This window comes from Podarcis filfolensis (genome assembly GCF_964270895.1).
Source record: "Podarcis filfolensis genome assembly, chromosome: 13".
NCBI classification, from domain to species: domain Eukaryota; kingdom Metazoa; phylum Chordata; class Lepidosauria; order Squamata; family Lacertidae; genus Podarcis; species Podarcis filfolensis.
The window spans coordinates 5594849-5620469 of record NC_139615.1 but is presented as its reverse complement, the minus strand read 5'-3'; the positions used below and the strand labels follow the sequence as shown (position 1 = coordinate 5620469).

General features: G+C 46.8%; 2 protein-coding genes across 3 annotated transcripts in view; one reads left to right on the top strand and one right to left on the bottom strand.

Moving 5' to 3' along the window:
* Positions 1-16644, top strand: part of LOC310746833 (Fc receptor-like protein 5) — a 29374-nt gene extending 12730 nt beyond the window's left edge. The window contains exons 5-10 of the mRNA XM_083580985.1: positions 2933-3229; positions 4451-4777; positions 12637-12972; positions 14400-14507; positions 15179-15300; positions 15895-16644. Coding sequence (XP_083437111.1) covers positions 2933-3229; positions 4451-4777; positions 12637-12972; positions 14400-14507; positions 15179-15300; positions 15895-16092 — 1388 coding nt within the window. The 3' untranslated portion in view covers positions 16093-16644. The remainder of the gene's footprint in view (positions 1-2932; positions 3230-4450; positions 4778-12636; positions 12973-14399; positions 14508-15178; positions 15301-15894) is intronic.
* The window catches only part of LOC310746925 (uncharacterized protein), a 68784-nt gene extending 45489 nt beyond the window's left edge, over positions 1-23295 (bottom strand). Inside the window, exons 1-5 of one of the 2 annotated variants that reach the window (XM_083581179.1) lie at positions 22899-23294; positions 21614-21940; positions 20908-21015; positions 20158-20239; positions 18451-19014 (exon numbers count right to left, since the gene is read on the bottom strand). In XM_083581179.1, coding sequence (XP_083437305.1) covers positions 18837-19014; positions 20158-20239; positions 20908-21015; positions 21614-21940; positions 22899-23094 — 891 coding nt within the window. In that variant the 5' untranslated portion in view covers positions 23095-23294 and the 3' untranslated portion in view covers positions 18451-18836. Of the gene's footprint in view, positions 1-18450; positions 19015-20157; positions 20240-20907; positions 21016-21613; positions 21941-22898 lie in introns of those variants that run through there. The other variant, XM_083581180.1, reaches the window with a different exon arrangement.
* Positions 23296-25621: the final 2326 nt, after the last annotated feature.

Sequence of the window (25621 nt, the reverse complement as noted above, 5' to 3'; positions counted from 1 at the left end):
TTTCCTGTATGGTATCCTTTGGAGGTAAGATGAAAACTGATGCATCCCTGAAGCCAATCTTTTCCCCTGAAAGTAATTCCTTGAGGGACAGAAAGACAGCATGCACACATGGGCGTAGCCAGGATTTTTGTTAGGAGTGGGGAGGGACTATGTTGGGGGGGGGGCAGAACGAATGTGATTGGTCAGTTAGATAGGTATTTCTATTGTTTTACCTGATCGGGTTCCAAACAGCTCATTAAATAGCTCTGCATCACCCAGCTTTGTCTTGATCCGTTCAGAAGATCATGCAAGATCTTAATGCAGAACTAAGTTCCATTCAGGAACAGTCCTTTGCACAGTGAACAGTATTGTTCACTCGATAAAAATGAAAGCTAAAGTAAAAGGCAGTAAGGACTTGCAAACTGAAAATGAAAGCGTAATGATAAAAGGAAAAACTGATAATGAAAGCCCTCCAATTGACAATTATAGGCAATGAATCATTGCTTCGTGAACTGAAATCACCACAAGCAGTACACTCTCAATTACAGTCCCAGAAACCCTTTAAACCATGGGTAGGCTAACTAAGGCCCGGGGGCCTGATCCAGCCCAATCGCCTTCTAAACCCGGCCCGTGCACGGTCCGGTAATCGGCATGTTTTTACGTGAGTAGAATGTGTGCTTTAATTTAAAATGCATCTCTGGGTTATTTTTTCCTTCAAAATATAGTCAGGTTAGGTAATTCTGTCTCTATAATTCCCAAAAGAAAAGCCTCTGTTTTTTTTTTTAACAAAGGTTATTTTACACACCCTGTTCATTTCATTATATATCATTTTCCTTTTCTATGTACTAGAATGGGAAAATCCCAATTTCTCTTTCTGTCTGTCTGTCTGTCTGTCTCACTCCTCTCTTCTTTCCTTCCAATCTCCTGATCATCTTTTGGCTATCCGTCTATGCAGGTTAAGTTGAGTTCTGCTCTTCCCTTCGCCCATCCTGCTGCACATTGTTCCATTTGGGTTGCTTCAAGAGGTTTGACTGCAGAGAAAAACAGGTGATTGCACAGCAAGATCAGATGTGATTAGCAGTTCCTAGATGGAGCTGGATAAAGCTTGTGGTTATGGCTAAAGCCTATAGGCCGAGTTCTGCACACAGCTCAGGGTGTGTGTCTACACAATGCTCAGGAGTCGAGGGTGTGATGTTGTGCTTCCTGTCTTTAGTCTTTGCTTTGAGAAGACAGACTTTGGCAAGGCCGGTTCATTGTCTCTCTTGGGACAGAAACCAGAGAGAAGGTGGATTTGGGGCTCCAGCCGTGGTTGCTCTTCCAGGGATACTGACTGAGGATGAAGTCTGCTGCTTTGGTGACAGGTTGGTGACCTCTCTGCTCAACTCAGATTGGAAATTTGCCAACTATCTCACATTCACACTGCATCTCTCCTTTGCTCTTCACTTCCAGTCTGTCTCCAGATCCTGCTCGGGAGATCAGTCCAGGCAGGTAAAGCGGATTTCTGTTCTTCTTTCAACTTTTGTGATAGGAGCCAGAAGCTCTATGGGATGTAGGAGTGTCAGATTTTGCATGATTGGGTGGATGGCGGCTAACAGATTGAGGCTGAATCCTGACAAGACAGAAGTACTGTTTTGGGGGACAGAGGCTGGGCAGATGTGGAGGACTCCCTGGTCCTGAATGGGGTAACTGTGCCCCTGAAGGACCAGGTGTGCAGCCTGGGAGTCATTTTGGACTCTCAGCTGTCCATGGAGGTGCAGGTCAATTCTGTGTCCAGGGCAGCTGTCTACCAGCTCCATCTGGTAAGCAGGATGAGACACTCCCTGCCTGTGGACTGTGTCACCAGAGTGGTGCATGCTCTGGTTATCTCCCGCTTGGACTACTGCAACACACTTTATGTGGGGCTACCTTTGAAGGTGACCTGGAAACTACAACTAATCCAGAATGTGGCAGCCAGACTGGTCACTGTGAGTGGCCACGGAGACCATGTAACACTGGTCCTGAAAGACCTACATTGGCTACCAGTACATTTCTGAGCACAATTCAAAGTATTGGTGCTGACCTTGAAGTTTGGCTACTTCATATCATCAGAAGGCAGAGGGCCTTCTTGGTAGTGGCACCCACTAGGAAATAAACAACTACCTGACTTCTAGAAGACACCTGAAGGCGCCTTGCTTAAGAAATTTTTTAATATTTGATGTCTTATCATGTTTATAATATTATATTGTGAGCCGCCCAGAGTGGCTGGGGAAACCCAGCCAGATGGGCGGGGTACAGATAATTAATTAATTAATAATAATAATAATAATAATAATAATAATATCCCTTAACTGTGGCAAAGAGTACAAGAGTACCCCCTGGGAGAAAGAGACACTGGAGGCATGAACTATGGGGATGCTTTGGGCTGGATTAAGAGGACAATTTCAGACTCACATTATGGTCCCTGGAGAGACTTCATACAGGCATCGTAGCAGCAGCAACCCTGGTGAGCTGCAGTTTCAGAAGAAATATAAATCAATCCATATCTCGTGTATACTGTTCCAAAGCGTCTCCTGCAGGGGAGGTGAATTTATTTTGAAATCACCCCTTGAAATGAACCTGGAGCTGCTTCAGAGGGGCCCCTGAGAACATGGGGCCCTGAACACACCACTAGGCTGGCTGCCCCTTGTCTCCTACCACTATAGGAGAAGGAGAAGGTCGGGGGGATGTTTTTTCCTTTCCCCCACCCTGAAACTCCCCCCTTCCCTACAAATCCTGAACAGGACAAGGAGGCTCCTGTTGCAGGAAGAACACAACTAACTATTATTAGACATACACTGCAACATTTTGTGGCAGGTCACCCTGGTCTCCTGCCCTGCCAAACTTGGGCGGGCTTACGTTTTGCATTTTGAAGGGAAATGGGGCATCGCCAAACAAGGCTTGCTTCTTATTCCTTATCTGTTTATTTGCTTCGCAGGCCATCTTCGTCCTCCGTTCTTCTCTGTGTCCCCAAAGCTTGACACCTACAGCAGTGGGGAGACTGTGAACCTCACATGCTCTGCTCCTGAAAACCTTCTCATGTCAAGGGTTCTCTTTAAGAAGGACCAATGGCTGTTGCATGTCTACGTGCCCCTTTCTCCTCTGGCCTCCTTTACATACAAGAGGCGCTTGTCTCCTCAAGACAGCGGGGAGCATCTTTGCACGTACCGAGCTGCAGAATCGAGCTGGAACATCTCATCCCCAAAAAGCAGAAGCATCAGGATTTCAGTGATGGGTGAGGCCTTAAAAATGTGTAATTCCCTTGGAAGACGAAGGGGAAGGCTGCCCTAGAATGTCCCAGGTTCAATCCCCGTTGTCTCCTGGTGGGTCTGGGAAACTCTCCTTGCTGAGGACCTGGAGAGAAATGCTGCCAGTGGGTCCGGGAAACTCTCCTTGCTGAGGACCTGGAGAGAGATGCTGCCAGTCAGTGTATACAATGCTAGCAGAACCACTGGTCTGACGTGGTTATAAGGCAGCGGGTGACGTTCTCAGATGCCAGGGTTACCTCGGAAGTAGGAACCTTGTTGATATCTTCTCAGACTGCAATGTGGGTCTGTCTTTGTTTCTTGGAAGATAGCGCTGTAACCCATAGTCACCTTCCCGGACACTGCACATTTCCCCTGAATATTGTGCAACACATGCTCCTGATCTTCTCCTCTCCTCTCCCCTCCTGAAGTCCAAGTGGGGAATTCATGAACCCATGACTCTCTGTTGACAAACCTGCCAACACGCTCACGAAGTCAGTTAGGGAAAACATTTGGGGAGAGAGATGGAGCTGGGTACCATGCCCTCACCTCTCCCCAAATGCTCCCAGGGGCTCTTGCGTGGCCCTAGCCCCTTGACAGGGGTTCAGACAAAAGCATGGCGAGCCCCTGGATTCCTTTAATGGAATACCCTTGCAGCAGCAGCATTTGGAGGGGCAGGCACAGCCAATCCATACCCCTCCACCAACCAATTCATGAAACCAATGCCTATGCGCCACCTTACAAGTTGTGACGATTTGCTACGCAGTAGGCAAAAACCAAACGGCACCAGCCAATCAGCCAAATGGACAAAATTCCTACTGGGCCCCTGCCCCAAAAGCAGATGACCCCATGACAGGCATAGCAAGGTCAAGCGAACAACTCTGGAAATAGGGTGGGTGGGTGGGTGATCTGATGCGCGCGGCGAAAAGAGGAAGCTCAACGCTGCGTGCAGGGTATTTAAAGGCTATGGCTGCCAATCACAAAATGGCAACATATGAATCTCCCCAGAAACAAGAAGAGCTGAATGATAATGGTGGCCAACTTCTTTTCCCGCCCAGCAACAGTGGGGTGCCTTGTTAGCCCCCAACACAACACGTGCTCTCCATGAAGAAGAACACGCTTTATGGCTTGCTGCTTAAAACCTCAGTGAGCCACAGACTCCTAATCACTTAGCCATTGTACTCATTTTCCTTTATGGACAACTCCTGTAGCTCCTCCTCCTGCCCCGGTGCTGATAGTGGACTCTCCGTCTGGAGTGGTGAACGAAGGGGGATTCCTGCGCCTCACTTGCTCGGCCATTGGCAGCGACGCAGAGCAAAGGTTCCATTTCTACAAGGATGGGGTCAAGATTTCCTCCAGCACTGAAGAGTCTCTGGTGGCCTCCGGAGAACCGAGGAATGCCTTCTCGAACACCTCTGCAAACACCCTGGTCCAAGTCACAGCCGGCATCCACACTGGGGGATTTGCATGCAGGTATGAGCAGAAACTGAGCAGCCGATGGATCATGTCTCCCTGGAGCCAAACGGTGAATCTCACAGGTGAGCCATGCCCCACCGGGAACACAGAGCCCACATTAGAAGTGGGACAGTCCTCTTGTGGGTATTGTGTTTGAACTCCAAGACTGAAGGATGGAGGGAAAAGAGCAAGGGGTGGGAACAATGCTGTTCTTTGCTGCGACTTCCAGCCCCTTCCTTCCTTCCTTCCTTCCTTCCTTCCTTCCTTCCTTCCTTCCTTCCTTCCTTAGATTTTGACAAAGTAATAATCATAAATAAATAAGAACAAAAATGTGCACCCCTCCACTGTGACCATTCCATTGCAGCTATCAAATCTCCCAAAATTCCAGTGCCACATGCGATGCTTTCACCCCTTTCCGTTTTAACAGTACAAATTCTACAAACACCCTCCATATCTCCTCAAAATCATTTCTCCTGCATATTCCCCGTCTTACCTTAATAGCACATGTTAATTTATCATTCATAGCTATATCCCACACCTCTTTATCCCATTCTTCCATTTTATATTCTTCTTGCCCCTTCCACTTCCTAGCTATAATAATTCGTGCAGCTGTCAATAAATTTGGGAGCAAGTCCTTCATACCCTGTGAACCTTCCACCCCACCATAAATTGATAATAATGCTACCTCTGGAATTTTGGTCAGCTTTAACCCAGTGATTTCTGTTATCTCCTTAAACACCCTTTGCCGTTTTAAAAAACATATTTCATTATTGGAAATATGTAAAATATTACATATTGGACTACTGCAATGTGCTCTACATGGGGCTAACTTTGAAGGTGACCTGGAAACTACAACTAATCCAGAATGCGGCAGCTAGACTGGTGACTGGGAGCGGCCACCAAAACCATATAACACTGGTCTTGAAAGACCTACATTGGCTCCCAGTACGTTTCCGCGCACAATTCGAAGTGTTGGTGCTGACCTTTAAAGCCCTAAACGGTCTCGGTCCAGTATATCTGAAGGAGCGTCTCCACCTCCATCGTTCAGCCCAGACACAGAGGTCCAGGTCTGAGAGCCTTCTGGCATTTCCCTCCCTGTGAGGAGTGAGGTTACAGGGAACCAGGCAGAGGGCCTTCTCGGTAGTGGCGCCCGCCCTGTGGAATGCCCTCCCATCAGATGTCAAGGAAATAAACAACTATCTGACTTTTAGAAGACATCTGAAGGCAACCCTGTTTAGGGAATTTTTTAGTGCTGTGACATCACATTGTTGGGGAAGGGGTGAAGGGAGGAGAGAGAGATTTTCAAAATCTGATTCTGAGTTTAAGAGGCATTGGAGTAAAGGATGGAATGGGATAGTCAATCTCCAGCAGTAATCGAAGTTGAGCCATTTTGGTAGTTGTAACTGTGAGAGAGAACAAAGGAGCTCTGGCCAAGATCTCTCAGCATAGTCAGAAAACTGCCACCATCATAGTTCCTAGGGGAAGCCAACAGAGTACAATACTGAAGATTCAAGTCTGTCGTGAAGATGAGCTTTAATGTCATGTAGCAAAGGGGCAGGTTTATTTTAAGCAGTTCTTCAGTCTTGGGGGGCGCAGATGTTGTTGCTGCTCTACAACTCCCATCATCCCCTGCCAACTTAGCAGAAGTTGTAGTTCAACAAAATCCGGGGGCCAAGGTTGAAGAACTGTGAAAGCCTTTGCTTACATGGCGGGAAACAGCGCTTGAGGAATATTCTGGTCTTCACCAAGGTGGTGGTGTTGATCGCTGGTGAGGAACATTCTCTTTGTGAATGAATGATACACGCAACCATACACGCAGTCTAAACCATCTGGGTGATTCTGCCCAAGCCATTCTGTTGTTTTTGCCAGGTACAAGGAACACAAAGCAAGGTCCCTGAATATAGTCACAAAGTCCACATCCTCCTGGTTCCTTAGGGAAGGCGAGAGAGCACAATTGCTATAACATTGCTTCATGTTTTGAATATAGCTGTATATTAAGGAGAGGTGCTTAAGGGATTGGTCTGGAAGTTGCACAGTCTGATATTGTAGCCCTAATCTCATATATGGGGAATTCTCTGCCAAAGATTCCTGGACCCCATCCAGAACATAAATCTTGTTAGCTGACAATAGGAACTAGTGTTACTTCAATTTGAGTCTGTAGCATTGAATTCCTGGGAGACAGAAGTGCTTAAGAAGCTAGCGACAAAAACTTCTCTTCCTTTCTCTCTGCTCCTTCAACTTCCCTTTCAGACCTTCCTCGTGCTCCAGTTTTCTCTGTTTCTCCAAAGAAGGATGTCTATACAAGTGGGGAATCTGTGGAACTCAAGTGCTCATCTTCCGAAACCCGTCATGTATCAAGGACCCAGTTTTTCAGGGACCAACAGGATCTGCATTCAGTCAAGCCCTCCTCTCCCTCCTCTCTGAACAACGTCACACACATCCTGCGCCTGGTTATTCAAGATGGTGGAGATTACTCCTGCAGGTACCACATTGTGGAATCCGGGCGAGAGATCGCATCCAGAGAGAGCAACTCCATCAGGATCAGGATTTCGCTATCGGGTGAGGAGGTCTTTCTTTGAAATACGGATCTCTTGTAAGTTGAATTGGGAAGCTGGATTGAAACTGAGCAGTGTGGCTGGTCAAAGGAAGAGGAGGGGAATTTTATGAATAGAATTTGACTATGTATAGAATTCAATTATCATCAGAAATTCTGTAGTCCTCCCAAAGTCCTATTTCCTTTTTTCATTAATCTGCTTGCTTATTGAGGGGGAGAGAGATTATTGGTCTACAACTCCCATCAGTCATCCACCAAGCAGCTTGATGGGTGTCGCAGTCCAACAACATCTGGCAACCCAAGGTTCAAACATGCTTCTTTAGGTGAGCTTTTCTCAAGAAATTATGTTTGTCAAAAATCAAAAGGTTTTGCTGAAAAGTTCCACCAGTTAATGGAACAGAATTATTGGAGTGCTGTTCAGGTGATTTTGATAGTGACCCCAAGTAAGTAGATTCTGGAAATCTGTGTGTAGCATTTGTTTAATGCAGGACTAAGAAGGACCAAGGCCTTCTTGGCACTAAACAAGCATACCTTGAACCAACAACTCATTAAAAAAAATTCATGGGTGAGGGACTACAGGAGAATAGCTTAAGGAAGGGGCTGAATGGCATTTTCCCCTTGCACTTCTTCCCTTTCCCCAATGCAGTTCTGCCTCCACCAGCTCCAGAGCTGTCCATTATCCCTCCAAGACAGACCTTTCTCCAGGGACAACGGATCACAATGAAATGCTCCCACCCGGAAGGGAAGCTGGCAGCCAAGTTCTTCTTTTATGAATTGAAAGCAGATGGTAATTACACTAGACCCCAAGAACAGCTCAATAATACCCTGGAAATAACTGCAGAATTTCAGGAAATAAAGAAAACATTTGTCTGTGCCTATTTGGAAGAAAACAGTGCAGGACAACTGTCTGAACGGAGTAACCACATTGAGGTTTCCATCCCTGGTGAGTAAAGTTTGGCTAGCTCATTAACTGAAGACTCAAAAAGTTCTCTCCGTCTTCCTAAAGGCAATCCAGAAATTCTGGCATATTTATGTGGGTTGCTATTTTTTCTTTTTACTTGTGGAAAGAAAGCTTATACTATGTCTCCTGGTGGGTCTGGGAAACTCTCCTGCCTGAGGACCTGGAGAGAGATGCTGCCAGTCAGTGTATACAATGCTAGCAGAACCACTGGTCTGACGTGGTTATAAGGCAGCGGGTGACGTTCTCAGATGCCAGGGTTACCTCGGAAGTGGGAACCTTGTTGATATCTTCTCAGACTGCAATGTGGGTCTGTCTTTGTTTCTTGGAAGATAGCGCTGTAACCCATAGTCAAGCATTAATACTTCTCATGAGTAAGAAACCATACAAGGGGCCTGGGGGCAGCTAGACTGGTGACTGGGAGAGGCCACCAAAACCATATAACACTGGTCTTGAAAGACCTACATTGGCTCCCAGTACGTTTCCGCGCACAATTCAAAGTGTTGGTGCTGACCTTTAAAGCCCTAAACGGTCTCGGTCCAGTATATCTGAAGGAGCGTCTCCACCTCCATCGTTCAGCCCAGACACAGAGGTCCAGGTCTGAGGGCCTTCTGGCAGTTCCCTCCCTGTGAGGAGTGAGGTTACAGGGAACCAGGCAGAGGGCCTTCTTGGTAGTGGCGCCCGCCCTGTGGAATGCCCTCCAATCAGATGTCAAGGAAATAAACAACTATCTGACTTTTAGAAGACATCTGAAGGCAACCCTGTTTAGGGAATTTTTTAGTGCTGTGACATCACATTGTTGGGGAAGGGGAGAAGGGAGGAGAGAGAGATTTTCAAAATCTGATTCTGAGTTTAAGAGGCATTGGAGTAAAGGATGGAATGGGGTAGTCAATCCCCAGCAGTAATCGAAGTTGAGCCATTTTGGTAGCTGTAACTGTGAGAGAGAACAAAGGAGCTCTGGCCAAGATCTCTCAGCATAGTCAGAAAACTGCCTCCATCATAGTTCCTAGGGGAAGCCAACAGAGTACAATACTGAAGATTCAAGTCTGTTGTGAAGATGAGCTTTAATGTGATGTAGCAAAGGGGCAGGGTTATTTTAAGCAGTTCTTCAGTCTTGGGGGGCGCAGATATTGTTGCTGCTCTACAACTCCCATCATCCCCTGCCAACTTAGCAGAAGTTGTAGTTCAACAAAATCCGGGGGCCAAGGTTGAAGAACTGTGAAAGCCTTTGCTTACGTGGCGGGAAACAGCCCTTGAGGAATATTCTGGTCTTCACCAAGGTGGTGGTGTTGATTGCTGGTGAGGAACATTCTCTTTGAACCAACAACTCATTAAAAAAAATTCATGGGTGAGGGAATACAGGAGAATAGCTTAAGGAAGGGGCTGAATGGCATTTCCCCCTTGCACTTCTTCCCTTTCCCCAATGCAGTTCTGCCTCCACCAGCTCCAGAGCTGTCCATTATCCCTCCAAGACAGACCTTTCTCCAGGGACAACGGATCACAATGAAATGCTCCCACCCGGAAGGGAAGCTGGCGGCCAAGTTCTTCTTTTATGAATTGAAAGCAGATGGTAATTACACTAGACCCCAAGAACAGCTCAATAATACCCTGGAAATAACTGCAGAATTTCAGGAAATAAAGAAAACATTTGTCTGTGCCTATTTGGAAGAAAACAGTGCAGGACAACTGTCTGAACGGAGTAACCACATTGAGGTTTCCATCCCTGGTGAGTAAAGTTTGGCTACTTCATATCATTAGAAGGCAGAGGGCCTTCTTGGTAGTGGCACCCACTAGGAAATAAACAACTACCTGACTTCTAGAAGACACCTGAAGGCACCTTGCTTAAGAAATTTTTTAATATTTGATGTCTTATCATGTTTATAATATTATATTGTGAGCCACCCAGAGTGGCTGGGGAAACCCAGCCAGATGGGCGGGGTACAGATAATTAATAAATAATAATAATAATATCCCTTAACTGTGGCAAAGAGTACAAGAGTACCCCCTGGGAGAAAGAGACACTGGAGGCATGAACTATGGGGATGCTTTGGGCTGGATTAAGAGGACAATTTCAGACTCACATTATGGTCCCTGGAGATACTTCCTATAAGCATCGTACCAGCAGCAACCTTGGTGAGCTGCAGTTTCAGAAGAAATATAAATCAATCCATATCTCATGTATACTGTTCCAAAGCGTCTCCTGCAGGGGAGGTGAATTTATTTTGAAATCACCCCTTGAAATGAACCTGGAGCTGCTTCAGAGGGGCCCCTGAGAACATGGGGCCCTGAACACACCACTAGGCTGGCTGCCCCTTGTCTCCTACCACTATAGGAGAAGGAGAAGGTCGGGGGGATGTTTTTTCCTTTCCCCCACCCTGAAACTCCCCCCTTCCCTACAAATCCTGAACAGGACAAGGAGGCTCCTGTTGCAGGAAGAACACAACTAACTATTATTAGACATACACTGCAACATTTTGTGGCAGGTCACCCTGGTCTCCTGCCCTGCCAAACTTGGGTGGGCTTACGTTTTCAAACAAGGCTTGTTTCTTATTCCTTATCTGTTTATTTGCTTCTCAGGCCATCTTCGTCCTCCGTTCTTCTCTGTGTCCCCGAAGCTTGACACCTACAGCAGTGGGGAGATTGTGAACCTCACATGCTCTGCTCCTGAAAACCTTCTCATGTCAAGGGTTCTCTTTAAGAAGGACCAATGGCCGTTGCATGTCTACATGCCCCCATCTCCTCTGGCCTCCTTTACATACACGAGGCGCTTGTCTCCTCAAGACAGCGGGGAGCATCTTTGCATGTACCGAGCTGCAGAATCAAGCCAGAATATCTCATCCCCAGAAAGCAGAAGTATCAGGATTTCAGTGATGGGTGAGGCCTTAAAAAAACGCGTAGTTCTCTTGGAAGACGAAGGGGAAGGCTGCCCTAGAATGTCCCAGGTTCAATCCCCGTTGTCTCCTGGTGGGTCTGGGAAACTCTCCTGCCTGAGGACCTGGAGAGAGATGCTGCCAGTCAGTGTATACAATGCTAGCAGAACCACTGGTCTGACGTGGTTATAAGGCAGCGGGTGACGTTCTCAGATGCCAGGGTTACCTCGGAAGTGGGAACCTTGTTGAAATCTTCTCAGACTGCAATGTGGGTCTGTCTTTGTTTCTTGGAAGATAGGGCTGTAACCCATAGTCAAGCATTAATACTTCTTATGAGTAAGAAACCATACAAGGGGCCTGGGGGCATGCTGCAAAGCTCTGACACATCACCCTCATACCATTTACTTTTTTAATAATAATTTTTATTGGTTTTACAATTTGGTTTTACATTCACAGAAAAAAAATCAAATAAAAAAAATATAGAATTCTCAGACTGCCACCCTCCCTTTTGTGGAGTCCACAAATAATCTTTTCACTGCAAATCATATTATCCTCCATAAAACGCTATTTTCTCCTATATTTCTTTTCACATTGCAATTGTTATTTCAATCTTGATAATGTTTTTAACCGTTTCCAGTGTTCTGTCAAATATATTACAATTTCCCCCCAGTCCTTATTAAAAAATATATAGCCCTGAAAAAATAGGGAACGCTTCACACATTTACGTGTCATCCTTGAGTTGGGGCCATGCTAATCTTCCCTGTATCATTCCAATTTTAGTACATGTGCTGTCAAAGGGATCACCACCCTCAGACCATTGACAGATGGAGAAGGTCTGAAGTGGGGAGACCCCTCTATTGTACCAGTGGAGACTCATAGGGCAATTTAGGGGATGTGATGGCTTACACATGACATGAGTAGTAAGGTAAAAGTAAAGGGACCCTGACCATTAGGTCCAGTCGAGGCCGACTCTGGGGTTGGGGCGCTCATCTCGCTTTATTGGCCGAGGGAGCCGGCGTACAGCTTCTGGGTCATGTGGCCAGCATGACTAAGCCGCCTCTGGCGAACCAGAGCAGCACACGGAAACGCCATTTACCTTCCCACCGGAGCGGTACCTATTTATCTGCTTGCACTTTGATGTGCTTTCAAACTGCTAGGTTGGCAGGAGCAGGGACCGAGGAACGGGAGCTCACCCCGTCGTGGGGATTCGAACCGCCAACCTTCTGATCGGCAAGTCCAAGGCTCTGTGGTTTAACCCACAGCGCCACCCGCGTCCCTTGACATGAGTAGTACAGATCCCCAAATGGGGATTAAGAGTTTAGACAGCTAACATTTACCTTCCTGGACACTGCACATTTCCCCTGAATGTTGCGCAACACATGCTGCTGATCTTCTCCTCTCCCCTCCTGAAGTCCAAGTGGGGAATTCATGAACCCACGACTCTCTGTTGACAAACCTGCCTGGATGAACCCGATTTAGTTATGGCTTGCCCCTTAAAACCTCAGTGAGCCACAGACTCCTAATCACTTAGCCATTGTACTCATTTTCCTTTACGGACAGCACCTGTAGCTCCTCCTCCTGCCCCGGTGCTGACAGTGGATCCTCCGTCTGGAGTGGTGAACGAAGGGGGATTCCTGCGCCTCACTTGCTCGGCCATTGGCAGCGACGCAGAGCAAAGGTTCCATTTCTACAAGGATGGGGTCAAGATTTCCTCCAGCACTGAAGAGTCTCTGGTGGCCTCCGGAGAACCGAGGAATGCCTTCTCGAACACCTCTGCAAACACCCTGGTCCAAGTCACAGCCAGCATCCACACTGGGGGATTTGCATGCAGGTATGAGCAGAAACTGAGCAGCCGATGGATCATGTCTCCCTGGAGCCAAACGGTGAATCTCACAGGTGAGCCATGCCCCACCGGGAACACAGAGCCCACATTAGAAGTGGGGCAGTCCTCTTGTGGGTATTGTGTTTGAACTCCAAGACTGAAGGATGGAGGGAAAAGAGCAAGGGGTGGGAACAATGCTGTTCTTTGCTGCGACTTCCAGCCCCTTCCTTCCTTCCTTCCTTCCTTCCTTCCTTCCTTCCTTCCTTCCTTTCCTACTTACTTACTTATTTATATTTTGACAAAGTAATAATCATAAATAAATAAGAACAAAATGTGCACCCCTCCACTGTGACCATTCCAATGTAACTCTCAAATCTCCCAAAATTCCAACGCCTCTTGCAATGGTTTGACCCCTTTCCGTTTTAAGAGTACAAATTCTACAAACACCCTCCATATCTCCTCAAAATCATTTGAGGAGATATTCCCTGCATATTCCCTGCATATTCCCTGTCTTACCTTAATAGCACATGTTAATTTATCATTCATAGCTATATCCCACACCTCTTTATCCCATTCTTCCATTTTATATTCTGCTTGCCCCTTCCACTTCCTAGCTATAATAATTCATGCAGCTGTCAATAAATTTGTGACCAAGTCCTTCCTAGCCTGTGAACCTTCCACCCCACCATAAATTGATAATAATGCTACCTCTGGAATTTTGGTCAGCTTTAACCCAGTGATTTCTGTTATCTCCTTAAACACCCTTTGCCAATTTTTATTGGAAATATGTAAAATATTACATATTGGACTACTGCAATGTGCTCTACGTGGGGCTACCTTTGAAGGTGACCCGGAAACTACAACTAATCCAGAATGCGGCTGCTAGACTGGTGACTGGGAGCGGCCACCAGGACCATATAACACCGGTCTTGAAAGACCTACATTGGCTCCCAGTACGTTTCCGAGCACAATTCAAAGTGTTGGTGCTGACCTTGAAAGCCCTAAACGGCCTCGGTACAGTATAGCTGAAGGAGCGTCTCCACCCCCATCGTTCAGCCCGGACACTGGGGTCCATCGCTGAGGGCCTTCTGGCAGTTCCCTCATTGCGAGAAGCAGAGTTACAGGGAAGCAAGCAGAGGGTCTTCTCAGTGGTGGCACCCACCCTGTGGAACACCGTCCCATCAGACATCAAGGAAATAAGCAACTATCTGACTTTTAGAAGACATCTGAAGGCAGCCCTGTTTAGGGAAGTTTTTAATGTCTGACATTTTAATGTATTTTGAATTTTTTGTTGGATGGCGCCCAGAGTGGCTGGGGAAACCCAGCCAGATGGGCAGGGTAATAATAATAATAATAATAATAATAATAATAATAATAATAAATAATTTATTTAAAGACTTGCTTTCAACATTGTGTTATGTACTTGTCTTAAATTTTCAAGAGGAAGCCTGTTAGTGTGTTTCTAAGGACATCCCCGCTCCTTTATTTTTTATCTTCACAGCTCAGTTGCCAGATTCATCTGCTACATCAATGGGGCATGCATGGTGGGCTAGTCTACTTCTGATCCTGGCGGTCTTGTTCGCTTACTATTGTTGGAGAAAGAAAGGCAGTAAGTGATGGGCCCTTTGGACCATCCAACTTAAACCCCAGAAGAACTCCTGTTGGGCCTAGTTCCATAGATTAACTATGCACTGCTATTAAAAATCCCATAATAATACAATCTGTAAGTGGAAACCAGCCCACTTTGTTAAGTTAGTGACTTGGGCTGGCTAGTTAAGTACCACGATTTAGCATAATGAAAAAAGACGCTCTGTGTCATAGAATAGATGGGTTGGCTTTTCTTCCAGCTCCTTACCTACCTACATAGGAGAACAATAGGCAGAGTTGTGTGAGAGCTGGAAGCTGGAGAAAGGCCCGGGGGGGGGGGGAGCAGAAAAATTGGGGGTGGGGACCCAATTTTTCTGGGTTTTTCCCAGGCTTTCCCATCTCTAAGAGAGAGACATGTTTGCTCGGGGTTTGGGGGCTGTCCTGGAAAGCTAATGGGGAAGCAAGATCTACTGGGATGTCAGTGCTATGATACCTTCCATCCTATGCTCTGGTTGTTTATGTGTGTAAATAAAACAATATACCCTAGAGACACCACAGTCTCTGCTGACCTTCGTTCCAAGGAAACAGAGTCCTGGATCAGTGCAGGAATTTGTGGAGAATCTCACAGATCAGAGATTAGGATGGTGCATAACCATACTTTTAACTTTTCGCTCCCTTTCTCTCTCTCTCTAGTTCTTTTTGCCTTGGGCACATCAAAATATCAGCTAGCATCTGAGACAAAGGAAAGCAAGGAGGAAACAAGTCAAGACATGTTTGGGTTGTTGGTACCCCAAAAGACAGACTTTCAGGTCAAAGTGAGTAGAAAGGTTTAGGTTTGCATTTTGCTTCCATCTGAGCTCGGGAAATGAGTCCATCCTCTTACTGAAACCAGTTTTACGGGTCAGGATCGCTTTCAAAGAAGCTTAGGAATTGTAATGATTGGTCTTCCGTCCAGGTGAGAAAGTAAACAAGTGTGTAGCTGTCCTTAGAGAATTAGCTACAGCCAGGAGTGGGGATGGCCACTTGAATGGAAACCAAAACCAAAAAAAACCTCATGAACCTCTTGTGGCTATAACTGCTAAATTGGCCATCCATGGACAAAGGAACACAAGAAGCTCCTTTATACTGAGTCAGGCGATTGGTCAGCCTAGCTCAGTATTATCTGCATTGATTGGTAGTGGCTCTTGAGGGTTTCAGACTGGAGTCTACCTGACAATACCATCAGGGATCAAACCTGGGAGCTGTTGCATGCAGTGCAGATACCATGCCACTCAGCTACAGCCCTTATCCCCCACCCCACAAACTAAGGTAAGGCCAAAAAAAAAAAAAAAAAAAAAGGTCAAGGACCCCTGGATGGTTATGTCCAGTCAAAGCCGTGGGTCACCCTCAGTTTCCCTCTCCATCCTCAGAGCTCAGACGTCACCTATGCCACCATTGCCTCCCCACCGACTGTGACTCCCTCCGAACCAACGCTGAAGGACGATCCCATCTCGGCAAAAGACGAAGAAGTCCTCTACAGCGATCTTCTCTTCCATCCTCAACAAAGCCACCACGAGGCTGTGCAGGAAAGAGATGGCCCAGAAGTGGAGAGGGCAGGTCCCGTGTGAAGCAATGGGTGGATTTGTCCCTTTCAGTCTCTCCTTTTTCCACTCTCAGTTCTCCACACTGACACATCAGTTTGTGATTTATTTATTTTTTAATTTTCATAAAAACTGAGCAGCATCTTAGAAGGATTATCTCCTAGCAGACATACCTGCCTGTGCAATTTTGCTTTTCCTGCACATCCTTGCAAAGCAATTTCCCCTGATCATAATGTGTCCCTGCATGCTATTTTCACCAATATATGCACACTTTACTAAGTGTGCATTTTTGCACATGTTGCTCAGCTGGAGAACTGCAAAATTAGCGTGAATCTCGAAGGCTGCCACTTTCTCTTTTCTTTTTTGTATATCATTTTTATTACGTTTTCTGTTTTACAATTTAAAATGCTCATTTTACATCCTTAAGATATCAGTGACTTCTCTTTCCATGGTTCATTTTACATATCACAAATCCCTGCATATTTTGCAAAAATTATGCCATTCAGTGTTTCATTATTGCATCCATCAAAACTTGTTTACACTGCTGAATTTATCTTAATGCCGCCAGCGTTTTCAGCTGTACGTGCTCCGGTGGCGCGGCAGCAGCAGGCCCCTTTAGCTAAAGTGGTGCTTCAGGTTAAGAACAGTTTCAGGTGAAGTACGGACCTCCGGAATGAATTAAGTACTTAACCTGAGGTACCACTGTATATAAAAAAGACAGGAATTCCTTTGAATGATGACGTGCTGTCGTGCCGCCAGAGCACGATTTCTGTTCTCATCCTGAAGCAAAGTTCTTAACCTGAAGCACTATTTCTGGGTTAGCGGAGTCTGTAACCTGAAGCGTTTGTAACCTGAGGTACCACTGTACTGTGTATATCGGGTGTCACTGCCAAGGCAGGCTGCCCAGAAGCAGCCTCTTCTCCGTAGCCGATGGGCAAAACCCCAATTGTTCCTTTGAAAGTTGATGCAAGAAGCAGGGTGGGCAGCAGACTAATATTACTAGCAGGGAGCTGCGGAGGAAGCCGTGGTTTTGTTTTGTTGTTCTGAGAAGAGAGGAATCTGGGGACGTGGCCAGTGTAGTCTACCAAGTGAGGAAGTGCTGCTTTTTATTCTGCACAGCCACACAGGTTCAAGGCCTGCCGTTCTCTCCAGTTTAAACCAAACCTCACACACAGCGAGGGGAGAATCTGTCCATGTTGACGGACTTTGGGAGAAGTGATGTGCGCTGGGCATGCTTTATTTTTTCTTTTTTTAATTTTTATTGGAAATTTTATTTACAACATAACATAAACCCTCTGCCCCCCAATGCAGAAATCCACCCTCATTAAACATGAACATAACATACAATAAGCATAACATACAACAATACAAATAAAAGACTTCCTTTATCCTGTATCTGGCCTCCTTATTTACTTCTTATAAGCTGTTTCCTTTATGAATAATTATTAAGATTTTTCTAATTGTAACTTAAATATCCACAAAGTTTCCTGCAGACATTAATCGAAACAAGTCCAGGTATGTCTTTTAGGGCACTGTTTTGTGAAGTATTCTCTGCATTTTCCCCATGCTTTTTGAAACTGTGATCTCTAATTGCCTCTGTTAATCTAGCCTGTTCAATATACTCTAACAGTTTGTCTTGCCATTCCCTGTAATCGGAATCCGGTGCAATCAGACCAGGATTGAGGCAATATGTTCAAACCCTCTTGTTCCAGTGAGCAACCTGGCCGCTGAATTCTGTGGGATGTAAACACAGGAGCAGTCAATGACAACATTCCTAGAGTGTACATGTTAGAACATGGGGAGGGATGTCAGTCCAGCAAGCAGGTAAACTTCCTGGGGACGGACTTCCTCCGCATGTGACCAGAGGTGGGTGTGGCCTCACCTGTGCAGGTAATGACAAAAGCACAGGGCAGGCAGCCACTCTCTCTCTCTGCCATTTTCCTTCGATGAGGAAACATCTAAGGATGCTCTCTTGGCTCCCAGCCAAGAGAGGACAAAGGGACTATCTTGCTATAAGATAGATTCTAAATGTATGTAACCTTTTTAAGCCTGTCTGCCTTTTGGGATCACATTGTGAACAGAACGTGAGTAAACTCTTTTATACTTTTATGAAGACTGTGTCGTGTCTTGTATTTTAAGAGGGAACAAAGGGGAAATTACCAGAGTAATTATTATAGAGGTTCTAGCGAACCTGTGCACACGTTACCGTTGCGAACTTAAAGGGGAATGTCTATAAACTCTGCTGATATTTTGGGAACTTGTTAGCACAAGTTGGATAAGGATATAATTAGTCAATATATCCTCTCCTGCACCCCAGAACATTCCCACAAATTCTGCACCAGCTGAAATTTCCAAACCGTCTTCAGAGGCAGCCCTACCTATAATGCATTGCAGTAATCTCACCTTGAGGATACAAGAGCATAGGCAACAACTTCAACCATTCCTATCATCCCTCGAGGACAGACCATGTTGGCTGGGGCTGATGGGAGCTGGATCCCAAGATCATCGAGGGAGCCACAAGTTCCCCATCCCTGATCTAGGGAGAGGAACAGCAGCTAACTGGGCAAATCTTGCCACTTAGAGGCACCCTTGGGCAACAGGGCAAAGTATTTTAGACAGACAGACTCTTGAGGAAAGAGCTGCAGAAAGTGAGCCAAGCCATTTGCTGGAATAGGCAGGGGAAGGCAGAACACTGCCCTCTTCCCTGACCCCTTCCACCCCATCTCCCTGGTCGTAAATCCCCATCTGAATATCTTAATCTCCCCGACGGCTCATTCTTCTTCAGAATCTCTGTATCGTTCTGCTCTCTTCTTGCCCTGAAGGGGAATGCAGTTGTAGAGACCTTCCTCCTGGTCTTCCTCCGGTTTGGCTCCGCTCTCCATCCATGATTGCGATATTGGGGGCTGAGGCAGAGCAGGGGGCGGCAAGGCAGTAAAAGGCGTCTGAGGCCTGAAAAGGAGAAGGAAATTGAGGGACATGTTCAAAGAATGATGATCCCCCCAAGGCTTTGGGGAGCAAATTGAAGGTTCGCATCATCCAGTTTTGACAGCAACCAGCTGGACACTCCTGGGCAACTCACAAACAGGCCACCCTCCTCTTTTCCTTATCTCCAGTGCACAGCAATTCAGAGGTAGACTGCTTCTGCACAATGAAGATCAACTAAGCTGTCATGACTAAAATGTTCTGGCGGAATATTCTTCACAAATGTACCTCTTTTCAAAGGGCATCTAAACCACATCCTGTAGCAGCCAATTCCATAGCTCAGTTTCTATTTCCTTAAATAGAGATTGTGGGGGAGGGAGCCAGTTAATGTATTATCAAAGGTTCGTTTTTAAATGGTTCCACAATTTCTGTCCCGGTTTTTTTACACAGAGAATACACACAGCAGCCCTTTCCCTGCCCCTTCGCTCTATCCCTGTCCCAGCCACACTATCTCTTTCAGACATCTTCCCTTCTCTCTGACATGCCAATCATTTCCCCCTCCTTATCTGCCACCCCCAAACTTGTCCCTTTGGTCCTTCTTCCTGGATAGCTCAGTTGGCTAGAGCGTGGTGCTGATGATGCCAAGGTTGCAGGTTTGATCCCCGTAAGGGGCAGCTGAATATTCCTGCATTGCAGGGGGGTGGGACTAGATGATCCACTGGGTCCCTTCCAATTCTACAATTCAATTATTCTTCCTATGCGGTCTCTTGGTCCTTTTTCTGCCTGGGACACACCCCGCTCCCTGTTCCTCCAATCGCCTTTCATCCTTTTATCTCCCAGCCAACAGGACGTTGTCCCTCTCTTGACTGATAAGTCTCTCCTGCATTTCCAGGTTGCCAGGCTCTGGGTTCAAGTTTTCCTCCCCTCTGGAAACTCCTTGCATGGTTTGTGGGTGCTCTTCGCCTCCAACTGTGTTCAAAACTTTAAGAACTGAACTGCTGCCAGAGCTGGCTCTTTCGCTCCTCCCTTCCTCCTTGTGTGCCATGACCATTGTTATTTTGGTCAGCCAGTCTAGGAACACTTTTTGGAAGAAATGCTTTAAATAAATAAAAACTCATGAAGATAACACACACATCACATCAGTGTTATACCAGCATTAGTTGCCATTACCTCTGTGGCTTCCTAGTGGCTCTGAACATTTCAACATACTCAGAATTTGCTTCTTCCTCGTTTTCCTGCTCAGATTTCAACGCTTCCAAAGTGGAAATGAAAAGAGAAGAAAGATGGTGAGACAGGGCTGGTCCTGAAAACAAACCTCTTGAGGCTGGTAGTTCCACAGGACAGACACAGGCAAGGCTCCCTCCGACATCCTAACCACATCCAATACGAAGGAAGACAAAACAAATGCTTGGTTTTGTTGCTTTTAACCAACACTGCTCTCATGACATAGAGAGGAGCATCATCCCCTAAAGATCTTAAGCAGGCTTCTACATACATAGGTAGTAGTAGCAGTAGTAGTAATAATAATAATAATTATAATAATAATAATTTATGTATACCCTGCCCACCTTTTGGGTTACCCAGCCACTCTGGGCGGCTCCCAACAGAATATTAAAAACATGATCAAACAACAAACATCAAAAACTTCCCTAAACAGGACTGCCTTCAGATGCCTTCTAAAATTCAGATAGTAGTTTATTTCCTTGACATCTGATGGGAGGACGTTCCAGAGGGTGGGTGCCACCACCGAGAAGGCCCTCTGCCTGGTTTCCTGTAACTTGGCTTCTCGCAGGGAGGGAACCGCCAGAAGGCCCTCAGAGCTGGACCTCAGTGTCTGGGCTGAGTGATGGAGGTGGAGATGCTCCTTCAGGTATACTGGGCCAATGATATGAGAGGCCCACAGTCTCCAGCATCACTTACCTCTCTTCCTTCTCATGCAGTAAAAACCAAGAGGGACCATCAGGATCACCAGTGGAATTGCCCAGTGTGCATATAGCAGGGGTGACGAAGAGCAATTTGGTGCCCAAGCTGCAGAAAGGAAAGAAGGGGATTTGGCTGTTGGTATGAATAAGGAGAGGGGGGACTCCATTGCAGCCGTTGTTGTTGAAGACACAGTAACAGTAATTCAGTGAAGTTAAAAACATATCAGTATATCGGTATACCGATATACCAAAGGAACAGAAAAGACATTATATGTATGCGACAACAGCCACATGGATGCTGCTAGCCTAGAGATGGAAAGAAAATTATGTCCCTACCAGAGAAGAAAGGCAAATAAAACTGTTGGACTATGCTGAAAGGGCAAAACTGACTGCAAGACTCAGGAACCAAGGAGACCTAAACTTCAATAAAGAAAGGGGAAATTTATAATTTATCTAGGTGATCACTGTAAACAGATGAAAACCCTAGCAGGATTTTAATAACACTTGCAATGTAACTAATATTATGGACAAGATGGGAAGATATAAAATACGGATAGTGGAAAAATATGCAGTTAAGAGGGTGTACAATAGGACCCATGGAGGGGAAGTTGGAAAGTCCACAGATTTGGAGAAATCTCTAATTATGAGTATGTAATTGGGATTGTTATGAATTAATATTTGTAAAATATTAGGGCATGGCTCACCTGTGAGATTCACCGTTTGGCTCCAGGGAGACATGATCCATCGGCTGCTCAGTTTCTGCTCATACCTGCAAGCAAATCCCCCAGTGTGGATGCTGGCTGTGACTTGGACCAGGGTGTTTGCAGAGGCGTTCGAGAAGGCATTCCTGGGTTCTCCGGAGTCCGCCAGAGACTCTTCACTGCTGGAGGAAATCTTGACCCCATCCTTGTAGAAATGGAACCTTTGCTCTGCGTCGCTGCCAATGGCCGAGCAAGTGAGGCGCAGGAATCCCCCTTCGTTCACCACTCCAGACGGAGGATCCACTATCAGCACCGGGGCAGGAGGAGGAGCTACAGGAGCCGTCCGTAAAGGAAAATGAGTACAATGGCTAAGTGATTAGGAGTCTGTGGCTCACTGAGGTTTTAAGCAGCAAGCCATAACTAAATCGGGTTCATCCAGGCAGGTTTGTCAACAGAGAGTCGTGGGTTCATGAATTCCCCACTTGGACTTCAGGAGGGGAGAGGAGAAGATCAGCAGCATGTGTTGCGCAACATTCAGGGGAAATGTGCAGTGTCCAGGAAGGTAAATGTTAGCTGGCTAAACTCTTAATCCCCGTTTGGGGATCTGCACTACTCATGTCAAGGGATGCGGGGGGGGGGCCCTGTGGGTTAAACCACAGAGCCTAGGACTTGCTGATGAGAAGGTCGGCTGTTCGAATCCCCGCGACAGGTTGAGCTCCCGTTGCTCGGTCCCTGCTCCTGCCAACCTAGCCGTTTGAAAGCACGTCAAAGAGCAAGTAGATAAATAGGTACCGCTCCGGTGGGAAGGTAAACGGTGTTTCCGTGCGCTGCTCTGGTTCGCCAGAAGCGGCTTAGTCCTGCTGGCCACATGACCCGGAAGCTGTACGCCGGCTCCCTCAGCCAATAAAGCGAGATGAGCGCTGCAACCCCAGAGTCGGCCACGAATGGACCTAATGTTCAGGGGTCCCTTTACCTTTACCTATGGGTTACAGCGCTATCTTCCAAGAAACAAAGACAGATCCACATTGCAGTCTGAGCAGATATCAACAAGGTTCCCACTTCCGAGGTAACCCTGGCATCTGAGAACATCACCCGCTGGCTTATAACCATGCCAGACCAGTGGTCCTGCTAGCATTGTATACACTGACTGGCAGCATCTCTCTCCAGGTCCTCAGGCAGCAGAGTTTCCCAGACCTACCAGGAGACAACGGGGATTGAACCTGGGACATTCTAGGGCAACCTTCCCCTTCGTCTTCCAAGAGAACTACGCGGTTTTTTAAGGCCTCACCCATCACTGAAATCCTGACCCTTCTGCTTTCTGGGGATGAGATGATCCAGCTCGATTCCGCAGCTCGGTACGTGCAAAGATGCTCCCCGCTGTCTTGAGGAGACAAGCGCCTCGTGTACGTAAAGGAGGCCAGAGGAGAAGAGGGCCTGTACTCATACAACAACCATCGGTCCCTCCCAAAGAGAACCCTCGACATGAGAAGGTTTTCAGGAGCAGAGCATGTGAGGTTCACAATCTCCCCACTGCTGTAGATGTCAAGCTTCGGGGACACAGAGAAGAACGGAGGATGAAGGCCGCCTGAGAAGCAAATAAACAGATAAGGAATAAGAAGCAAGACTTATTTGGCGATTCCCCATTTCCCTTCAAAATGCAAAACATAAGACTGCAGGGGAGTTTGGCAGGGGAGGAGACCAGGGTGGCCTGCCACAAAATGTTGCAGTGTATGTCTAATAATAGTTAGTTGTGTTCTTGCTGCAACAGGAGCTTCCTTGCCCTGTTCAGGATTTGTAGGGAAGGGGGGGAGGTTCAGGGTGGTGGAAAGGATAAAACGTCCCCTTGCCCATCTCTTTCTCCTATAGTGCTAGGAGACAAGCGGCAGCCAGCCTAGTGGTGTGTTCAGGGCCCCATGTTCTCAGGGGCCCCTCTGAAGCAGCTCCAGGTTCATTTCAAGGGGGGATTTCAAAATAAATTCACCTCCCCTGCAGGAGAAGCTTTGGAACAGTATACATGAGATAGGGATTGATTTATATTTCTTCTGAAACTGCAGCTCACCAGGGTTGCTGCTGCTACGAAGCCTATATGAAGTCTCTCCAGGGACCGTAATGTGAGTCTGAAATTATCCTCTTACTCCAGCCCAAAGCATCCCCATAGTTCATGCCTCCAGTGTCTCTTTCTCCCAGGGGGTACTCTTGTACTCTTTGCCACAGTTAAGGGATATTATTATTATTATTAATAATTATCTGTGCCCCGCCCATCTGACTGGGTTTCCCCAGCCACTCTGGGCGGCTCACAATATAATATTATAAACATGATAAGACATCAAATATTAAAAAAATTCTTAAGGAAGGAGAAGTTTTTGTGGCTAGCTTGTATTTTGTACATACAGTGGTACCTCAGGTTACATACGCTTCAGGTTACATACACTTCATGTAGAGTGCATTGCAGTAGTCCAAGTGGGAGATAACCAGAGCATGCCCCACTCTGGCAAGACAGTCTGCAGGCAGGGAGGGTCTCATCCTGCATACCAGATGGAGCTGGTAGACAGCTGCCCTAGACACAGAATTGACCTGCGCCTCCATGGACAGCGGTGAGTCCATTCAGAACCAGGGAGTCCTCCACACCTGCCCGCCCTCTGTCCCCCAAAACAGTACTTCTGTCTTGTCAGGATTCAGCCTCAATCTGTTAGCCGCCATCCACCCAATCATGCAAAATCTGACACTCCTACATCCCATAGAGCTTCTGTCTCCTATCAGAAAAGTTGAAAAAAGAACAGAAATTGGCTTTACCTGCCTGGACTGATCTCCCGAGGAGGATCTGGAGACAGACTGGAAGTGAAAAGGAGAGATACAGTGTGAATGTGAGATAGATGGCAAATTTCCAATCTGAGTTGAGCAGAGAGGTCACCAACCTGTCACCAAAGCAGCAGACTTCATGCTCAGTCAGTATCCCTGGAAGAGCAACCACGGCTGGAGCCCCAAATCCACCTTCTCTCTGGTTTCTGTCCCAAGAGAGACAATGAACCGGCCTTGCCAAAGTCTGTCTTCTCAAAGCAAAGACTAAAGACAGGAAGCACATCATCACACCCTTGACTCCTGTGCATTGTGGACACACACACCCTGAGCTGTGTGCAGAACTCAGCCTATAGGCTTTAGCCCTAACCACAAGCTTTAGCCATCTAGAAACTGCTAACCACATCTGATCTTGCTGTGCCATCACCTGTTCTTCTCTGCGGTCAAACTTCTTGAAGAAACCCAAATGGAACAATGTGCAGCAGGATGGGCGAAGGGAAGAGCAGAACTCAACTTAACCTGCATAGAGTGATAGCCAAAAGATGATCGGGAGATTGGAAGGAAAGCTCCTGCTCTGGGAAGCTGGTACAGTGGTGCCTCGCAAGACGAACGCCTCGCAAAACGAAAAACTCGCAAGACGAAAGAGTTTTCCGTTTTTGAGTCGTTCCGCAAGACGAATTTCCCTATGGGCTTGCTTCGCAAGAAGAAAGCCCATAGGGAAATCTCCGGGGACCTCTTTTAAATGCTGGCGGTGGGGAGCAAAGCCTTTCGCCCCCCTCCGGCCTTCAGAAGAGGTCCAGGAAGGCCGGCGGGGGCCGAAAGGCTTTGCTCCCCACCGCCAGCATTTAAAAAGCGGTCCGGGATAGCAGGGAAGCGCGCTGCGCTTTCCCGCTATCCCGGACCGCTTTTAAAATGCTGGCCATCGGGAGCAAAGACTTTTGCCCACCGCCGGCCTTCAGAAGAGGTCCTTGTCCCCCCCCCCCCCAGCCTTCAGAAGTGGTCGGGGGACAGACTGTCCCCGGACCTGGTCTGAAGGCGGTTTCCATAGGAACGCATTGATTGATTTTCAATGCATTCCTATGGGAAACCGTGCTTCGCAAGACGAAAAACTCGCAAGAAGAAAAAACATGCGGAACGAATTAATTTCGTCTTGCGAGGCACCACTGTATTAGCTGCTTCCAGCCTGCCAAACTCCTTCTGCCCCCTCCTCTTTCC